This window comes from Caretta caretta, chromosome 5 (assembly GCF_965140235.1).
Source record: "Caretta caretta isolate rCarCar2 chromosome 5, rCarCar1.hap1, whole genome shotgun sequence".
In the NCBI taxonomy this organism is placed as follows: Eukaryota; Metazoa; Chordata; order Testudines; family Cheloniidae; genus Caretta; species Caretta caretta.
Window position 1 is genome coordinate 109,330,187 of NC_134210.1, and position 21,388 is coordinate 109,351,574.

At 39.6% G+C, this 21,388-nt stretch overlaps 1 protein-coding gene across 17 annotated transcripts in view; it reads right to left on the bottom strand.

Moving 5' to 3' along the window:
* The window catches only part of MPDZ (multiple PDZ domain crumbs cell polarity complex component), a 133,931-nt gene that overhangs the window by 57,356 nt on the left and 55,187 nt on the right, over window positions 1-21,388 (bottom strand). For 9 of the 17 annotated variants that reach the window (XM_048849857.2, XM_048849861.2, XM_048849863.2 and 6 more), the window contains 5 exons: window positions 17,606-17,767; window positions 13,222-13,506; window positions 11,997-12,123; window positions 7,132-7,330; window positions 3,051-3,092 (listed from right to left, as the gene is read on the bottom strand). In XM_048849857.2, coding sequence (XP_048705814.2) covers window positions 3,051-3,092; window positions 7,132-7,330; window positions 11,997-12,123; window positions 13,222-13,506; window positions 17,606-17,767 — 815 coding nt within the window. The remainder of the gene's footprint in view (window positions 1-3,050; window positions 3,093-7,131; window positions 7,331-11,996; window positions 12,124-13,221; window positions 13,507-17,605; window positions 17,768-21,388) is intronic. The other 8 variants (XM_048849872.2, XM_048849859.2, XM_048849875.2 and 5 more) reach the window with 1 other exon arrangement.

The following is a 21,388-nucleotide window of genomic DNA, read 5'->3' on the forward strand; positions in this document are numbered from 1 at the left end:
GGAATCTTAGTTTTATATGATACAAAAAAAACTCTGATAATAAACAACATAAAAATCTGCATTTTTCCACGATTAAAATGAAATGCTGAACTTTTTCATTTCCCTAGTCACAATACATACAGGTATCACTTGAACACAATGTTTTATTGACAGCAGAACCCTGTTTATCGGAGCCGCCATTATTTGGCTCTCCATATTAACTGAATCACGAGCCACCCAGAGCTGAGGTGGAGGCTGGCTGCCCAACCCCAAAGCTGCTGTCAGCCCCAGGCAGGTGGTGGCATAGTTAATACAGAGAGACAGATATGGAGGCTCAGATAAATGGAGTTCTACCGTATATGTTTTTATTTTTTCACAAAATGTAAAAACTAAAGATTCTCACAAATGTTTTTCCATGGCAAACAGATTTCTAGGATTCTTGTACATCACTAATGGACATACACTAGTACAACACATTTATATTATCAGGCCTAGGTTCTGAAATGGAGAAAAAAGACCAAATCAAACTTTTCATAAAACTATTTTGCAAAGTTCCCTTTGTTTCTCCACATTTTACAATAAGTTCCCTTGTCACTCAACCTCACCTCTCCAGCTGTGAGTGTCATAAATGGGAACAAAGAGTTAGAGCTGCTCTGACATAGCAACTCAACTACTACTTTTGCAGGCTAGCTCATAAGAATTCCTGCCATTATAAAAGCCATGAAAACATTAAAATGTCATTTAAACAAGAGAAAAGCATCTATTGATCTAATTATTTCCACCCTTCACTCAAATTAATCAAATTTCACCTTAATACAAATGCAGACATAAACAGCAAACCATAATAAAGTATTTTTAAAAAGTGTCTGCTATAAAGAATTCAGGACCATAAACAGCCCTGAGGCTGCTCTAAATTGTGCTTGCAGGTGGTCTGACCCCCAGGGTCATGAGACTGCCATGGTGATATAATTCCACCTTTGTCTCCCCTGGAGTCTTCCACCAAGAGCTCATCCATACCCAAGAATCAGGACCTAAAAGACCAGATTAAAAAGAAAAAAAACCAACAGTGTATTGTTTCAAGGGATCACATCTACAAAAGTCTCACAAGTGTCTTATCTTAATCATTATGTTTGCAAATGTGAACATGGTAAACCAGACTTCCTAATTAATTCCATTATAATGTTTTATATAAACAATATGGTCCAAATTTTGCCCTGAGATAGGCACATAGCTTCCTACTGATTTAAATCAGTGGAAGCTATTCTCATGTGTCTGAAGAAAGAACTGGACCCAACAGCTCATGTTTTACCTATCCTCTGTCTACAGTAAATATACCAAAGCAAACACATAATTTGAATGCACTTAGCACTTAAATAAATACAGTACAACCTTGCTAATTTAAATTGCCCTAATCCACACACCCTATCATTTGCACACAAAACCTGCCTCTCTCTTCTCACTTCTCAGCTAAGATTTGACAGAGGTGTCCATTTGTGAATTTGTTTTTTTATGTAGCCAATTATAAAGGCTTCAGCTATTTTACAAAATATGCTACAGAATATTTGGTAGTACACCAGAAAGTATCAGCATGAATAAAAAAGGAAGTTATGCTTGTCATACATGAAGTTATATTCTGTGTGGGGAGGTTACTGCGATTAGCAAGTCAACAATTTCCAAAATTCAGTCATCTGTAATCAACTCCCCAGTCATTCCTGCAATTAGCTAGGTTCTACTGTAACGTTAGTACCATTTAGAATTCTCCCCCCTTTCTCCCTATATTTACACCATGTTACTGAAATGAAATTATAGAACTAGATCTAGTGGAATAACCAAAATTGTAGGGAGGTAGGCTCTGCATGAGAGCATACAGTACAATGCCCTAACAAAGGAAAACTGTTAAAAGCCCTCTTTTATTGGGGCTGCTCTCTTTGGGACAGACTTTAGGCTAGTCTCTGCAAGATGTTGACTGCCATCTTCAGTGAGAGCTGGGGGCACTCAGTGCCTCCAGGAATTGCTCAGTACCTTGAATGATCAAATCATCGGTGACCAGGGGCCTAGGACTCTGAGGGTTCCCAGGCACTGGGCCACTGGAACACTGTGGTTCTTAGTGCTGAGAGACAGAAATAAAGATAACATTGTTCTACTCCAACATTGAAAAGGCTCATCCATAGGAGAAACTGACACCAGCTTTAAAACTTACTCCAAAATGTGGTCAGGAAAAAAGGACGGAGAAGTGTAACAAACTGCTGGGGGGGAGGGGATTGGGGAGATAGGGAGGACATACAAATCAGAGAAACAAGGGTAAATGAGTGAATTATAGTTGCATTGTATTTCTGATCTGTAAGAGGTTAAAATGTCAAAGTTTAATAACTTCCTCTCCTTTATAACAGTCAGTTTTATATTGAAAATGTTGCTATTTCCTTTCTGATGAGATGTAAAAAAAAATGTTTTAACATACACTTTGCAAAGAAAGCAGTGACAATGGAAACACCAAATGGTGTAGATATAAAAACATTTCGTAAACACAACACCGCATGCAGTACAAAAGGAACATTCATTGCATGCTTGGTCAAACAGCCACACAAAAACCTTTAAACACTAAGAGAGGAAACAAACTGAGTAACGAAGTAGGTACACATTCAGGACAAGTTACTGGAGTCAACATACAGTTTACTTTATCACTACACCAAACCTTTTTGTTACATGTGGAGAAAATAAAACATTAGTGCCAAAGAAAATATGACACTGAGATTAATCCAGATATCAGTACATCCACATATGTATCAATTCCAATGATTGTTCTCTTACACACAAGCTATTAGGATACATTCTATATGGATAATACGACTGAAATAAAATAAAGTAAAAATCAGCAATTTTTCAGAAACCAGTGTTTTTAATACAGTCTGAGGAAGTATGCTCCAATCTGCATGCTTAAAAGCCATATATATATTTACTGTACCTATATCTGGATACATCCCTGACATTTTGGGTGTTATAAAAGCATGAAATGATTCACAGACAAGTTGCAACATAGAGCCATAATGAGCTTTTGAATCACCGATACTCACACATAAAAGGGGGCCTGATCATCAGCAGGTGCTGGAGAAGATCTAGAATGTGAAGCATACGATGCAGCATCTTTTTACAATGGTCTTAACAAATGTCAGTGTCTCAGGCTGAATGTGAGTTGCATACATATGTAGTTAAAAGTGTGAGCTTCTGTTTGTTTATTTTATTTATTTATTTATTTTTATCCCTCCCACCAACATTCCATCTACACCTCCCCCGGAAAGCATCTGCTCTTTATTGGTGTCTATAGCAGTGATTATTAACAAGCATGGGAAAATGGAACTGCAATCAATCTTTTATTCCTTGATCAGGAATTCATCCACACACTTTAGGTTAAGGCAGGTGAATTTTGATTCAGCTCAGTAATTATCTGGCAGATGTAACTAGCAGCTGCTGCTGAGCAAAAAACCCTGGCTATTATTACAGAAATATAAGAGCCTCTGGCAAGGTGGAGTGAGAAGTTAAAAAAAATGCATTCTGGCAAGGCCACACATCTGGTTTTCCCCAAAAAATAATGAAACCTGGAATTCAAGCTGGCTGGTCTTGAACTCCTGAAACTCAAATATCCTTGAGTAAAAATAAAACAAAGGTGCAATCTGCAATAGGTGCACAGTACAAATGTTTTGGGTGGTTTTTCAACAAATCAGGTTCCCCATAAAATATGCAACACAACTTTGTAAGTGAAATGTTTCATTTAAGCCCCACCCATGCCTCCACAACTTCACATTTGAGGCCCTACAGTGCAGCCCCCTCCCTATATGCTGTAAGTTAATCAGGACTGTAATGGGAATGATTTGATTCCTCTCCCCACAGGCTAAGCATGCTGCCTCCCACACGACTGTTAACCCGTTAGTCTGAAAGACTGGGCATTGAACCACTAGGGTCTCCTGCATGGCAGGGCAGAATACTTTCATTGGTCTCCAGACTGATATGGGCTAGGTTATGCACCCTGTTCAGCAATCAGCAATCGCTACAGTTCTGCATAATCAGAGCTCTCCAGTTTGCGCATTTGCAGAAAAATCCAGGTGTATTTTTGTGATACTGTAATTCAGTGTTTTTCTGGCAACAATGCTCTTGACAGTGTAAAATGAATGAGAAGTGATGCTGTACTGACAAAAGAGGGTAACAAGAGCAAGAGCAAAACCAGAGTCATTTAGAGCCAAATGTCACAGTCCTTCCTCCTGCAAGACTCCCAGTGAAGTCACAGCAGGGTTTGGCCTTTTATTTGGTTATTTCTTTGCAGTGGAGGGAGCAGGCTTCAACTTGTGAAGTTTTATTAAGCAGGCTTTTAACAGATAACTGTAGATGTCAAATGAAAACTTGACATATTCAACATTATAATGACAAATGCCCTGTTTCTTTGAGATTTTCTACGTCCATCAAATCTCTGATAGAACAACCACCACCCTGACTACAACATCAAATTTTCATTTAAAAATCTACATTTACCAGTTAAAACCGACTGAAGAAATCTTCAAAAATGAACCTGTATCAATGGTACTTAGACAAGTTGAAGTCTGTTCCTCCCACACGGCAAAGAAATAACCAGGGTAAAAAAATCCTGGTACAGCTGCACCCACAGCTGTCCCAAGCCATGCCCTGTGCAATTTAAAGCAATACAACCGTTATGTGCTACATTTAATTGCAACACATTGTCAACCTTTTGCTCACTACTTTTTAAAAACTGTGTATTTCCATATCTTTTGCCTTATGTATATCTTAATTTCCCTGTCTCCCTTTACACCACATTTTCTTTCTTACCACAGATGCTGATGCATATTTTCCTGCATTGTTTTAAGTAATTGTTTCCTCTTTTCCTTCTCTCCCTCTCTCTCTCCTCCTTTTCATACATGTTCTCTACCCCGTCATATATTTTCTGTTCTTTTCCCCCTTTCCATGTCTCCCCTCAAAATCTTTATGTTAATTTCTCTTTTCTAATCCCATCAATCTTTCCCTCTCCACTACTCCCATGCCCGCTCACAGACCCATTTACCCCTACATTTTATTTAGACACCTAACAATCACTGGATTACTAACAATTTGGATGTACTATCCAAAGATTCAGACAAAAATGGGCAGCCTGCACTGTGCAAGGAGAAAAACCAGATGAGAAGCAAGCTTTCTTCTCCAGCATCATGGCTGGGACAGAGGAGTGTGCTGGGGTTCCCAGCAGGGTCCTCTCCTTGACCATGATTGGGTCCATCTTTCTTATCAAATGCTAGTGATACTCCCAGTTCTCTTTAGTTGCTGTGGAAAGACGCAGTCTATCTTTGGTTTCATCTTTCTGATGCAAGGGTAGGTGGGAGGGCTACACTGCTCTATCCCTCCCCTCCCCTTCTGATTGTTGTGACTGGAGTGTGTGCGCGGGGCGGGGGGGTGCGACGACTCTGCTACTCTAACCGTTTCTCATTCTCTTAAATCTCTCTCCCTTTCCCCACGAATATCTCCAATTACTGCTACTGGGGCTGCTATACTTGTGTCTACACAACCTGTGGCCATGAGCCTCCCAGTTGCTCTTCAAAAGGTTTTTTTACCTTGTTTTGAGTAAAGACAGGCAGAGCAATGCTGATGACAGCAAAGGAAATGCACAGGTTGACAGACGTGTGGATTTCACAACCGTGCTAAAAATAGCGGTGTCGATGTTGCAGCTCAGGCTCTGAAGCCTTAGGAGGGTGGTGGGCTTCAGAGGACAAGCCACAACTTCAAAGTATTGTCTACACAAGCTATTTGCAGCACAGTAGAATGAGCCCTGTGAGCCAGAGTCTGACAACCCAGTCTGGGAGGCTGGGTGCCATGGGCTGCATACACATATCCTCTTAGGAATTGTCTATACTAGAGAAGCACACCAAATCAATTTAACCCTTGCTTGCACTGATTTAGCTTATGTCAGCAAATTACCAATTTAAATTTATTCAATATAAGCAAAGATTATCATGGTTTTAAGTGTCAACATAGGGGTTTGCACTGATTTTGCGAGACTGAGTTTTAAATCAATTCAAACCAGTGTACTTTTGTAGTACAGACAATGCCTTTTCTTCTCCTCCTCCCCACAAAGGAGCTGAAGTGAAACTGGCCTGATGCTTGTCAATTTCACTGCTGCCCACAGGGTTCAGAAAACTAACAGGACTGATCAGCCTGGCAAAGCTCTAAGCAGCAGCAGTACAGGCTCTGGAGCTTGCTCTCTGCAGACTCAGGAAGACATCACTGAATCCCTTTACAGATGGTTCATGTTTGGAAGGTTATCTCCACAACTATAAGAGCTACACACATAATTTTATTTTAAAAGGAAAGCTTAGATTCTGAAATTGACAAAATATACGGTGGGGGGAATGGGGAGGGAAACGGGGACACTTACTCTCCACATGCAAGTGGATTTTTCAAGCCTTGTATTAAATCATGCACATTCTAAAAAGTCTGTTGTTTGGAGTGCTATTATTACAATAGTAGCTCCTTTTTATGTACCAACAGAGAACTGGAAAAGCCTTCACAAGATGTACTGTATTTCTGCCTTTTGTCATAGATGTACTGAAAATATCCTTTCAACGTTCTTCTTCTGCATTAATATCATGTGTCATACTTTCTGTTTGGCAACCAGCAAAGATGAGTTCATTATAAAGATATTCTGCAAACAAAATCACTTGTGCTATGGCAAGAACAACTCACATTTCAGAATCACAAATCCCCAATTAAAGTCTTCTTATTTTCTTGATATGAAAAGTTTTTTTCTAAAAGCCACATGGCAAGTGGAAAATTCTAGTTGCAGCTCCCCAATTAGAGGTAAATAGAAATGTTGGGACTTGAATGAGCCTGATTTGAGAAAGTTGCTCTTTAAAAGGTTTTGATTACCTTGTTCTCGAGTAAAGACAGGCAGATCAATGATAATAGCACCAAAGGAAACACACAAAACCTTTCACAAATGATTTCAACTTTCAATTATATAAAGCCCCAATTTAAAGATGACTTTAATTTTCAGGAGCAAAAAACTCCCCCAAAACCTGTCTTGATTAGAATATTGACTTGCACTATGTTTCTTGACTGCAAGTCCCTTCCCACCACAACTCTTACCCTCGCTTTACCTACTTTATATCAGATCCAATGAGTGAATGTCTCCTCAGCATAGCCCGGGCCTGTGCATTGGTTAAATTAGTGGTTGTCTCTTCATTAATGGATAGAATACAATCCCCCACACCGATTCGTCCATCACGACTTATGGAACCGCCATGGATGATGCTGCGGACTATCATTCCCGAGCCGTCTTTATTGGAACTTACGGTCATACCTATTATAAGACAGGCATGGAGCAGATTATTGTGTATATAAATAAGGAACACAGTGCATAAAGTGAAATACACTCCACCTGCACTGAGCCATAATGGAGTGTGCAGATGAAGGAGATGTGAATTGCACCCCTAAATCTGGGTCTGGTTTCAATGCACTCTATAGGCCCAAAGATGCTAATCCAGCCTGCGGGCAGGAACAGCAGTCACAGCCCTAGACAAAGACATTATTTTTGAACTTTCATACCAAAAGAAAAATGTAACTGAAGTGGTATTTAAAACAGAGAGAAACAAAAATAAAAAAAGCTTGAGTGAGAGAGAGATAAATTGCTTCTAAACATGATCAGCTAGATCAGTCTTAGATGGTAAAGGTAATTTTATTTATTTTAATTATATTAGAGAGGGTTTTTAAAAAACAAAACCAGAAAAATCCTGAGGTTTGAAACGAAGTCAGGATCAATGAATAGGAACAGAAACCTAACGCTGATCAACATATTCTTGGTGCGTACAGAATGCCTGATCCAATGTCCATTGAAGTTCATTGGCATCTTCCCATTGATTTCATGGACACTGGATCAAGTAGTGCCTTATGATTTAGGTTAGAGCGTGTTCTGTTGAGAGAGAGATCATATGTCAGTTATATACACTTTAGCTAGGTCACGCAGTACCTTATAAGCCTACACTTACAGTCAATCCTTGTTTACATCTTCCTTTCACTACAGGAAGTAGGAAAGACAGATGCTGCTCACTATTTTGGTTGATTCTGACTCATACTCACTGAAGGATTTCAAGTATGCTTGTGTGTTCGGGTATTTTTAAATACAAGTTTTTTCATTTTTTATTTTTGAGCACATTTAGTGTTCATGAAAAGTACCTGACTGTCATTCTCCAGAGCTATCTTTCTCTAATAATCTACAGAACAGGCAAAAGAAAGGTACCTGTAGGACAGCAGGTCAAGCTCCTCTACTCAGCACTGCCAATGAACCTCTAGGGATGGGAGGTTAATACTAGCTCCTTAACCAAGTCTGCCTTTGTCCTCTGTAGTAAGAGTGCCACAAAGCGTGCAAGTTAACACCAAGGCCAAATATTTCAAACATAAGCACCTAAAGTTAGGCTCTTAAATCCATGTTTAGTCTCCTTAATAACAATGACCTGATTTGTAGAGTTCTGACTACCCATAGCTCCCACCCACTTTAGTGGGAACTAAAGGAACTCATTGCTTCTGCAAAGCAAACCAGGTTTATGTAGGGGGCCTAAATGTAGACATAGGAGCCAGCACCCAAATTCTGAAAATTTTGTCCAGCACAACAAGACCCTGGAACACTCATTAAGGTTATACTCAGCCTGCTTACACCCCTAGAGCTTTTGAAAATAGGCATAAAAGGTGAGGTAAACAAAACTGGGCACCTATAAGCACCATCATAAAGGTTCTTTCACACTCATAGAACAGAATCATAGAATATCAGGGGTGGAAGGGACCTCAGGAGGTCATCTAGTCCAACCCCCAAATAAAAAGTGAGGAACACATTTTGAAAGGGGGAAATGTTGTAATGATTTAAAGAAACAAGTAACAATAGGCCAAATACTGGCTTGTCCTATGCATGGACTCATGCCAGAAACTATAAAGCTCTTATTAAGTGGCTCCTGATTACATGAAACCACCTCTCTCCCCATTTGCAGTTGAGATCAATGGAGGCTACTGAGACGGAGCCTCCTGAGTTGAAGCAGGGAGCTGCTGCTAACAAGCACGGCCCTGAACTCTGGAATGGTCTTCCTTGCTTTGGCATGCCAGGGCCCAGATTTATTAACCTCCCAGGCACACTACAAAGCTCATCTCTTTTTCAGGGCATTTAATAATAAAACAGATGGAAGGACACAAGGTTATTTGGGGTAGAGGACTCATGTTTGGCAGGTATTTTGAGCTCTGGGCAGGTTCTCTGATTGTCTCAATGAACACGTACATATGTATTTTAACCTACTGTAAAACACCCAGAGGAAAGGATGCTTTCGATTTTCATAAATTCTTCTACCCCATGGCTAGTAGTGGAGTACAGGACAGAAGACAGCTGCCTTTATTCTGCCACCTAGGTTAGTTCAAAACAAATGCTGCACACATGACAGATGGCCAGCGTAGGCTGTGGTCTGGGGGTATCGTCCATATGTTTATTCTCACACACTCCCGCATCCAACACTAATCTCTGGGCAGATCCACTTGCATGCGTTATTCATAGTGGAAACAGAATGCACATGTAGTTCTATGTTGAGTTGCACTCAGCCAGAACGCAGGCAGCATGTGTGTTCCTTTCTGTGGGCATTACCCGTTTCCCGGGTGCCAACGAAAATCTCTCTCCAGATTATGAACCCAGTTTCTCCCTTGGGTAAATGAGCACAGCTCCACTGTAATCAACACAATCATACCAACGACAAATTTGGCCCATTGCCTATGAGATCACATCAATATTAAACTTTACTTGCATGTCTGATGTCACATCCATGACTTCAGAAGAACAAGCAAAGAAAAAAAATTAAATGCCACCGCTAGTGCATCAACAGCTTTCACTAATATATTACCATAGCAATGACACTTTACCTTTCATTATATCTGAACCTCCCAACATAGGTTTTTTAATTAAACCGCAAGCTAACAGTGTTGTGTCTGAGTTTGAAGCCATGACCGATGCCATTTAAAGAAACAAAATGCCAGTTCTCAACTGAAATAACTGACACAGCTGCAGCTTTCAACACCATTATACAGCACTTGATTTAGCTCCTTTACTAAAAGTGAAAGTTAAAAGCAGTGCAGCCATGTGTGCAAAACGCTGGCCAGGCCCCAGCAGCACAAGGGTCCAGAACAAGAAGGGGTTGCAAGGGGAAGGGGGAGGGGACAGCCAAAAGCTAGATTCTTTTATTTTCACATTATATCATACATACTACGACTAAGGAATTCCAGCTTTTTGCCATTTAACTTTGGACTACATATAAATACACTACATACTTTGGACTACATATAATTGGGTGTTCTTATGCTTATGTTTCACTATGTTTCACACGAGACATGCAACTTACTGACCCTACTCACTGCACCTACTGTACATGTGGACAGTATGGAGTGCTTAGGTATTCTTGGCAAAGGCTGGACTTCGGACTACATTGTGATCTCCAGCTATATGGCGGGGAGCAGGGAGAGTAAGAGCTCCCCATCCATCTTTGCACACCTTGGGTAAGGGACATCTAGAATCATTCAGTTTTCATTTGAAGGGACAGCTGTTAAGATACACCTCTCCTGGGAGTAACTCAGCAGAAAGAAGGCAGGCCAGGGCTCCCCCTACATGCTTCAATCATCAATACATGACTGTTAGCTATTTAGCTAACTAGAAGGAAATGACTACACAGGGCTACTATGTGCCCTACTTTGGGGGCAGTCCAGAGCTGCACTGCCCCATGTGGAACACCATTAGGCATTCTGGTGCAGTGCCTCCTGTGATTGACTAGATGCACTGCAAAGGGAATAATTTTCCACAACCTTTAAGGGGGGCCACCTACATCCCTCTCCATACAGCCAGCCAGCCAGCTTTACTGGCCAATACATGGGGGGTGGGGGGAGGGGAGGGGATGGAGCTCCACCTCTTTTCTGCAGAGTTGTTTCCAGCAAATGGCCACGATGGCTGTAGTCCCGCATACCCAGGTGCAGGGGCTGAGATGGCCCTTATACAGGCCATACCAAATGGAGCAGGGAGCTATTCCTGTCTATTCCCCACTGCAGGGCCACTGAAGGGCAGGGTACAATCCAGCCCAAAATGTTTCAACTTGTCAACTGAGCCTGTGCACACCATACTGTCTAGTCATATTGTGGGTGCAGTCAGTAGGGTCAGGAAATTACACATCCCAGATAAACATAAAACCATAAAGTCTGGAATAAGGTCTAACAATTATTGAGTCTTTGAACTCAAAATATTATCCATTAAAGAGATAAAGGGCAGCTTTTTCAAATGAATTTAGACACCTAAAGATGAAAACAGAAGTCACATGAAATCAATAGGAGTTAGGTGCTCAACCTACTTAGGCCCTGTTGAAAATCCCCCTAGATAACTATCTGTATGCGTAGGTGCCTAAATACCCTTGAAAATCTGGCCCAGAGTCCTTTGACCCAAGTCCTTTTCATGCTCCAGTGCAGAACTCCTCAACCCTCTGATAGCCAATTATACAAACTGCTTAGTCTCATTTTTCTCAAGTTTCAGTCATGACCTTAATTTTATTTTATTCCATCTAAATCAGTTAATATAAATGATGATGGTAACGAAGAAAAATATTAAAAGTATTAGATTTTTTTTTTAAAAAACAGCTCAGTGTAGAAGTTCCTCCATTTTTTGATTTATTAGAAGGAAATATATTTGGTTGGACTATCAAGCACTTTGCTTTTTTTTTTATTGTTGATTTTTATTTTATTATTGGAGCTTAACTGACTGATGAGGCAACACCTGCTTTCACCACTCTCAATGAACTGAGACCAGGAGAGGACTGAGTATAAAGGCAAGGGTACACCTACTATACTACAGTGAAGATCTTCAGAAGTAACTGGAGTAGGCTGAAAAGTGAAGACAACAGGCCATACAGACAGGGAAATATTAGCCGAGAAAGAGCAATCACAACAATGATCAGATACTCTACCTAGACTTGAATTGCCTTTTGCAATAGTGATAGTCTTCTCATGCATGTTTTTGGGTGTATTTTGGATTGTGGAACTTCCCTCAGTAGTAGATGTCAGGTAGCTCTTTTCCATTAAATACACTGCATCCTAATACAAAGAAAAAACGACATTTCAATTCAAAACAGCAAGTTCAAAATATGACTGAACTTAATAGGATGTAAAAATCACAAATATTTGACAATAAGCCAAGCTTTAAGAATAACAACCACAGTTACCAACTTTCACGCAGTAAGTAAGCACCCCAACTTTCACAACAAGCCAAAAATCAAGCTAATCCCATTTCAAAACAAGGCCAAAACAAGTCAATCCCTAAGAACCTCAACACCCAATGTGACTAGATCCCCTCGGCGTACAGTCTGGGACTGTGGTGATCCCACTGTGCACCCCTGACTCTCTCCCCCCTGCTTGCCGGGCGAGCTGATCAAAAAGAAAAAAGAAGCAACAAGCTACGACAAGCAACAAGCTACAAGCCAAAAACTAGTCAACAAGCAACTTACAAGCCAATTAAGCGAAAAAGAAGCCCAATTTCCGTTTTTTTCCCCAAGGTTTGGCATGTCTGATAACAACAGCTAATTTAATAAGAAACTGCAATTTATTTATTTTTTTAAATGAAAATCACACTGAGCCAAAGGGAAGAAAATATACATCAAAGTGGATGTCATTAAAAACCTAATAGTTTGCACAGAGTAGTATCTAAGCTTGTTTGTGAACTGAACTATATGTTTATATGAGGCGGTCAGATGCGAGAACTCCCTTTTCACATCTCATGCACTACCCAGGCCTTGAGCTGAGGCATACAGAAGAAAGTGGGTTAGTATGGCTAAAGCCTTTGCTCCAGTTCCCCTATTTGCCCTGCTTGTGTGTAGTGATTTATTGTTGGTATAGGCCAGCAATGAATTCCTTTACTAGCTCCTCCATTCCCCCAGAGCAAGGAGGGCAGAGGAAGAACTGTGATTCAGGGATGTGTCTCTCAGCCACACCACCTGACAGGGCTACTCCTGGGCTGGTAGTCCTTGCTCTGGCTTGTGCCTAAAGTCACAATCCAGCTATGAGATACCAGAGTTGACTCCCAGAAATAACTTTATGTTCGCCAGGGAGCAGCTGTGATCAAATGTTGATTTTTCACAATGACCATGGCATGTAAATAATATTCTCTGTATAAAAGCCATACAACAGGATCTTTACTTTTCCAATAACGTCAGGATGCGCTGTGATAGCAGAGTTTGTATTTTGTGCAACTTCGGCTGACACCTGAGGTTCCATCCAAGCAGCTATGTTTTCATATTCAGCATGTTTCTCAGAAACATCTGAAGGCAGAGGACCCTTTTTGGAAACACCACCAGCAGGTATCATGCTCGTGTCCTCTAAGGATTGGTTCTCTCCCACTTCCTGAATTAGATCCACATTGTATAGATTCTTGTTGGATGGTTGGAAATCAGTTGAGGCATTTGAGGAATCTTCACCAACACCCTGTTAAACAGAATCAGGAATAGTGAATAAAAAAATAATTAACGATCTTATATAGTTAGGGTCCTACCAAATTAGCGGCCACAAAAAAAGTGTCACGGACTGTGAAATCTGGTCTTTTGTGTTCTTTTACCCGATACCATACAGATTTTACGGGGGAGACCATCATTTCTCAAATTCGGGGTCCAGACCCAAAAGGCAGTTGCAGGGGGGTTGCAAGGTAATTTTAGGGGGTTGAAAGGTTATTTTATGTTTTGTCACCCTTACTTCTGCGCTGCCTTCAGAGCTGGGCAGTCAGAGAGCGGTGGCTGTTGGCCAGGTGCCCAGCTCTGAAGGCAGCGCAGAAGTAAGGGTGGCAATACCATACCATGTCACCCTTACTCCTGCACTGCTGCCTTCAGATTTGGGCGGCCGGACAGTGGCGGCTGCTGACTGAGGGCCCAGCTCTGCAGGCAGCTGCACAGAAATAAGGGTGGCAATACCATACCATGCCAGTCTTACTTCTGTGCGGCTGCTGGCCATCAGCAGCAGCGCAGGAGTAAGGGGTAGCAGAACTCCCTGCTACAATAACCTTGCAACCCCCTTTCCCCCAACTCTTTTTTGGGTCAGGACCCCTACAATGACAACACCATGAAATTTCAGTTGAAATAGCTGAAAACATGAAATTTAAGATTTTTAAATTTCTATGACTGTGAAATTGACTAAAATGGACTGTGAATTTGGTAGGGCCCTATATATAGTATTGTTAAAGTGGATATTTTATGCTAAATATGTTAAACTGAAGCTAAAGCTTTTTGAACTCTTACGTACAACTACTTGTTATCAAATAAAATACAGTGTCTTCACAGATCACTGACCGTCATTTTACTATAACAAGATTTTCTTTTATAAACATTTTCTTCTTTTGTTGCATTTTTTCTACTATTAAAATATTTATGGCAGAAAATATTTACAGGCCAGATCCTCAGCTGGTATAAACTGGTATAGCTCTAGAGACTTTCCACATCAATATTTATATGCTTGTCCTGCAACAGGGCATACTTGCAGTAGATGGACGGGGAATATAAAAGACCAGAAGACCCAATGCTGAACAACCAAGTGTGGATGTTTTCAAGTTTGCCAAGCTTTTTTTGATAATCCACATTTTTATTTAAAAGAGAGGTCAAGCAGTATTTACTCCAAATTTCACTGACCTGGGCTGCATTACCACAGTAAATCTTTTTATACAAGATTGGCTGAAAATTTTAAACCTGACTATTGGTTTAGGGGGCTCTTGATTTTTGGATGCACAGTTTACAACACCTTAAAGGGCCTGGTTTTAGCACTTGCTGAAAATCAGGCCCTTTACAGTTGCGAACTGGTATGCAAAGTCCCTAGTCATTTTTGAAAATGCAGGCTACTAACTACTGTTAAACAATGTATCAAAGACATTAAAGCATTTTCCTTCACCATCAGAAATAGTATGCAATTTCTCTTATTCCATCTCTTTCCTTCTTCAGCATATTTCAATAGTTACAAGAACTCTCCCCTCCCCTTAATTCTCCTACACTGCTCTCACAATATCCCCTATTCCTCTCTCAGATATCATTCGTTTTATATATGACACAAAGTGCACAGCAAGCAGTAGTGTTTTGTGATATTTTACATCAGAAGGCATTAAAATTTATTTTCACTGACTTTTTATGATGTTCTGCTTGCTCCTAATCCCATCACCAAGTGTGACCAAATGCACAAGCAGTACAGCAGATGTGAAGGCATCAGTTCTCACTGATGTCAGTGAAAGTTTTTTTCATTGATTTCAATGGGAGCTGGATCAATCCCTTTCAGAGTAAATACAGTGTTAAAGTAGGAATGGCAGCTGTCTTTCAAGCATGCTGATGATGACTAAATAGATTAGGATTCCGGTGTTCTGTTCTATAAATGGTAGGAGGTGATTTTATTTTTATTGCACCACGTTGACTAGAAGGATTTAGGCTTTTATCTCTTCAAATGCAACTTAGATGGAACACTCAAATGTGGGCCTGTTTTGATTACTATCCAGACAGTTTCGATGACCATCTTCTGAAATTGTTTCTTTGTGCATATCTACCTTTTTCTCCTTTCCATGTATCTACTACACTGAATACCAGCACACTGAAAAGCATAGTCATGCATGGACATATGGGTGGGCATTGGATAGGTGGTTGAGTGTAGCTATCATATATCAGTACAGGGATTCTCCTTTTTATATCTATAACTGCAAAAGAGTGCTGTAAGTTTTAACACATAAACTGAGAATTCACATGTCTTCAGGAAGAAAGAGGCAACTTCTTTTAGACTGTCATTGATGGTACAGATATGGCTCATTTCACGGTACAAGGATGGGAAAGCTACATCAGACATGGTCTGTTCATGTTTATTCTCCTGATGATGCTATTTCTGCTGCCTGAAAACCTTTAGGTTCTATATTTTAGTGCACATGCAGCTACGAATGAATTACACTGGTGCCACTCCCTACATTTTTTGTTACTCTGTAACAGTAGGTCACCACTTTAAAATTTGCAACTTATATTTTATTTATTTGAGGAAAATGCACCTGATTATTTTGATTTAAAACATTTTTCTTTAGTTATTTTGAAAACAATAAAGCACTCAAAAGCCTGTATTCCAGTGACCTATCATACGAGATGCACTTTCCAAATGGCTAGACACATCCAGTTTCACTGTGTTCTCATATGCCTATAACATACACTTCTTTGGGTTGTACTGCATCAGCCCCTTGTTTCAGAGGTCTCCTTGTTAACACTAGTTTCTCCACTGCCTTACACCATGTGTAGTTGTTTACACTTCTGCAGAGAGTTGAAAGTGCTACCAGATTAGAATATTAACATTTTATACCCATTCTGCACTGATGTAAATAGCTGCACAAGGAGCCAGGCAGTGGAGAATCAGACCCATCAATTTTAAAAGCTCAAATAAAAATGGCCTCTAAAAAATGCTGAAAAAAACTGAAGACTTCAGGGAGCCCCAGCACCATGCATTCAGTAAGACCAGCCTTTGTCCTGTAAAATGTATGTTTCTCAGCATGCATAGTGCATAATCCCTTTAAGTAACAATTACTAAGTTAAACAATACAATCTGTCCCATTGGCAGAGCAAAGGTACACTCTATTGTGGATTAGGAGATTCCATTAGGAGATGAACTCAGCTTTCAGTCCCATGGATAGTAAAGACTGAACACATTCCAGAAATGATAATGCCAGCCACTGAGTCTCAGGTGTGCAGGAAGATGCAGCAGCTGCTCTATTCAAGATTACATACTGCAAACCATCCAAGAAAACTACATGGTGTTGCCCGCAAAGATGATCACAGGTCTACCTCAAATACTTGAAGAAACACACTGGAAAAGTCCTGGCTAAAAAAAATTAATAGTTTTCTAACAAAGAAAAGGCAATGACTGGGAGGAACAAAAAAGGGACCATCAATACACAAAAGCAATTCAATATGGGTATGTGAGTGGCACAAAAATAAAAAATATTTTTTGTATTTCTTAGGAACTTGTTCTTTGCTGATTAACTGAGTTTAACTGCTAATGGAATCTCAATCAGCAATTAATTATAGCATCATTGTCTCAGGAACATAGAAATTAACATAATTCTAACTACTACATAATAAAGATATGCAGAAAATGAGAGTAACTTTTGCTTTCATGCCTAAACTATTGTACCTGTAATAGAATGCAATTTTTCTGTGTACAGCCATTTATGTAGCCAGTCTTTAATATGCTCTGAAATTTAATAACAATTTACATTTTTGTAGCAGATTACTCAGCACAAATTTGATGTTACAAATTGTCTCCAAACAGGTTAACTTTCTGGTGATACAAAATACAATCAAAGCTTTGAACCGTCTATCTCCTTCTCTCTCTGACATACAAGTCTGAAAGGTATCCAATCAACACTACCTAAATGAAATTGCACTTTAATCTGATAACGAACCTATGAGCAGATGGAACTGTGGCAACATAATGCCTCTACATTTAATACAGCAGCTAGACATAAACATTGAGTTTTTTATACTTCTAATCAAGGTCTGCCATCAATAAAATTATATTTTCTTTTTACCTTGGGAGTTGATGATGGAAGAGAGAGGCTGTAGTTCAGACCATCACTACAGCTACTGCCGTGCAGAGCTAACACAGAAGCCTGGAAGGTGTCATCATTGTCTGAAGTATACTGTGATTCAAAGGTGGATTCATCCGCTAGATCTGCCTCACTTGAGTCCACCTAATAACAAAAGGCAATTTAATCAGGCTATCTGCTACTTTCAGACCACATAAGCCCCAAACACTTGCACATGTGTGGCTAAATCCTTGCTGGTACTTTGCTTAATATTTTTCTGTTTTATACAAAATCTTCTATACACAGTGGACCAAATTCTACATGCAATTACACCTACGTAACCCCAAACGGAATAGAGGTTGCACAGGTGTATCTGAAAGCCAAACTTGGCTCTGAGTTTTTGCAAATACTACAGAACAGAGATGAGCTAACAGCCATGACCACGGATATTAGATAGTGGAAAAATACTGCTTTATTCTATGCAGTCAACAAATCCCGGAGACTTTTTTTTGTTTGTTTTCCTTCTTGGTGAATAAATGCTACAAAAATGGGAATCTTCACTTACTGCCACATTTTAGGGACAAATTAATTTCCCTCCCCCTAGTAGTTTGTTTAAATAGGCTTGGTGGTTTTTAAAAGGTACAGAAATTTTTTTAAAGGTACAGAAATATTTTAAAAATACAAACTCCTGGGGTTTTAGGCCCTTTACTTTGTTCCCATATTTCCAAAGTAGCTTATATTATTAAAAAGATTTGAAAGCTATTATCTTTTAACATGAGATAATAACTAATATGACAGATAGCACGATTTTAAAACCTCACTATATGCATGTACAATCACTACAGTTTCATAAGGCTTGTCATATGCATATACTAGTACAGCGGCAACTGTATTATACTGTACTTTATCATCTATATACTATGTTCCTGTATCTAATCTAATTCACACCAATATAAATCAGGAATTACACTATTGTAAAACAGGTGTATACCAGAATCATACCTACACGGTCAACTCCAAATGAAGCAAATACAGCCAACTCTGTTGATAATCCACAGGTTAAGACCCTTCTAAGTAGAGCTGGTAACACAGCTCATAATACTGTATTTTATTTTATATGGTTAATCATATTATTAATTAGTAATTTCAGATTTCCAATTATGATAATTGTCACAATGGACTGTAATGGCTCAAAAGGATTGATTCCTTCTGTTGCATCAATGATCCATGGATTAGAGAAGTGTTCCCCAAACTTGGGATGCCACTTGTGCAGGGAAAGCCCCCTGGCGGGCCGGGCCGGTTTGTTTACCTGTCGCGTCTGCAGGTTTGGCCAATCACAGCTCCCACTGGCCACGGTTCGCTGCTGCAGGCCAATGGGGGCTGCGGGAAGCGGCGTGGGCCAAGGGACGTACCGGCCGCCGCTTCCCGCAGCCCCCATTGGCCTGGAGATGCAAACCGCAGCCAGTGCGAGCAGTGATCGGCCGAACCTGCGGATGTGGCAAGTAAACAAACTGGCCCGACCCGCCAGGGGCTTTCACTGCACAAGCAGCATCCCAAGTTTGGGAAACACTGGATTAGAGCAATGTCTTTTATATTTCCACTGAGACCCCTGTGCTAATGCAAATGGACCTCTCTCATAACAGACTCAATTTTATCAAAGGTGTATGCAGAAATTTTTTTAAAAAAGGTACTACCTTGCATCCCTGTACAATTCAGAGTAAGTGTTTACATTCAGTCTTCAACTGACTCTGTTGTGTTTAGGTACAACAGCATATGCAGTATGCTCTTCCGCTAGGTAGATTATGCTCTAAAATATATAACATAACATACCTAACTCAGACTCCTGAAATATATGTTGCTAGGCCACAACAGACCAGATGAAGGATGAAGTCAAAGACTTTCCTCTGAATTTTTAAAAAAGCATGCCTAAACTGCATGTGCAAAACCTACAGGCCAAATCCTGGGCTTATCACTTAGTTTTAACTGAGGCTCTTTTAAAAATTTTACTGAGTCCCATTTTCAAAAGTGATTTAAACATTTAAGGGTCAGATTTTTAAGGGTATTTAGGCACCTATCTCCCACTTCAATTGGAGTAAGATGCCTAAATATCATTAAAAATCTGGCCCTTAGAAGCCTAACTGCAATTGACTTCCAAGGAGATTTAGGCACGTAAGAGCCTAGGTCACTTTTGAAAATACATCTTAGGAAGCGAAGTCACTTAGGTGTTTTGGAGAATTTTACCCTTCAGTCCATATTCAGGCAAACTTAGACTGAAGTCTAAACTGTGCCTGAATAAAAACTGAGTAAAGTGAGAAAGGACTTCAGTATTTGGCCTTATATTTGCAAATGGAAAACAAGTAACTGCATATACTTTGCAGTCTCCGGATCTTGAATTTGTAACTGCCGATGCAAATTCCCATTTTGCAGATACAATTTAGGCACCCAGTTTCGAAAATGTAAACCTTATAATTATTTCATTTTTTGTATTGTTATTAATATAATCAGCATTATTTTCAAACGTTTTTCACATTCCATGTCCGGAAAGGATCATCTTTCTGACCTCCAATACAATATAGGCCACAGAACTTTTTCCAAATAATTACTACAGCAGATCTTTAAGAAAAACATCCAATCTTGATTAAACAATTGTCAGTCATGGAGAACCCATTTTGACACTTAGCAAATTGTTCCAATTGTTAATTACTCTCACTGTCAAAAATGTCCATCTTATTTCCTGTCTGAATTTATCTCGCTTCAACTTCTAGCCATTGGATCATGACTTACCTTTCTGTGGTAGATTGAAAAACACATTATTAAATATTTGTTCCTCATGTAGATACTCAGACTATAATCAAGTTACCCCTTAACCTTCCCTTTGTTAAACTAAATCGATAGACTCAAAGAGCTCAATCTATCACTATAACTCACATTTTTCCTAATCCTTTACTCATTCTCCAGACTCTTCTCTGAACCCTCTCAAATTCACCAACATCCTTCTTGAAATGTGAGCACCTGAGTTGCATGAACAAAACCTGTGGGCCAAATTCTGAGCTCAGTTTTTACTCAATCCTTACTCAGCCAACTAGCAATAAACGACATTTCTCACTTACAACCTAGTTTCTCTTTGATATATCAATAAAGTCATAATCTTGTTGTCGGGAAAACAACTGTGATATTATAAATGCTGTACGATGATAGCAAGGCAAGATTAAACAGAAAGAGGATAGGGACAGTGGAATTTAAAGACATTGTTAGAAAAAAGCACTTTCGTAATTCACAAACATGAAAAACTATGACAAACACGTGGAAGGATTTAATTCTCCTATTCAACAGTTTTTTTTCTGTATGAAACATCCTCTTTAAGGATGCTGAGGATTATTTATAAATTTAACTTAAACTTCTCAATTCATATCTGTATCAAAATATGACTTCAAGGGGAGCTGAAGGTACTCAATATTTCTTAGTAAGTGCTCAGCATCGTGCAAGTTCAGGACCCAGGACTGAGCAAATAAAGAGAAGAATACATTAAAAATCTGGATTCCTATTGGCAGTTTCTGGAGACGAGGAAAAGTATCTACGCTTCATGTAAGTTGCTTGCACTGTAAAAATCCAGTTTTTATACTCACAAATCTTGTGATCACTGAACAATCTTGTAGTGTAAATACAGCTATTAAAAAAAGAAATGCAGACAACTTTTAAATAAAGTTGCACAGCAAGAATGCCATTTAGAGGCAAAACAGAGTTCCACCAACTTTTCAAACTTTTAAAAAAAGAGACATCCACATT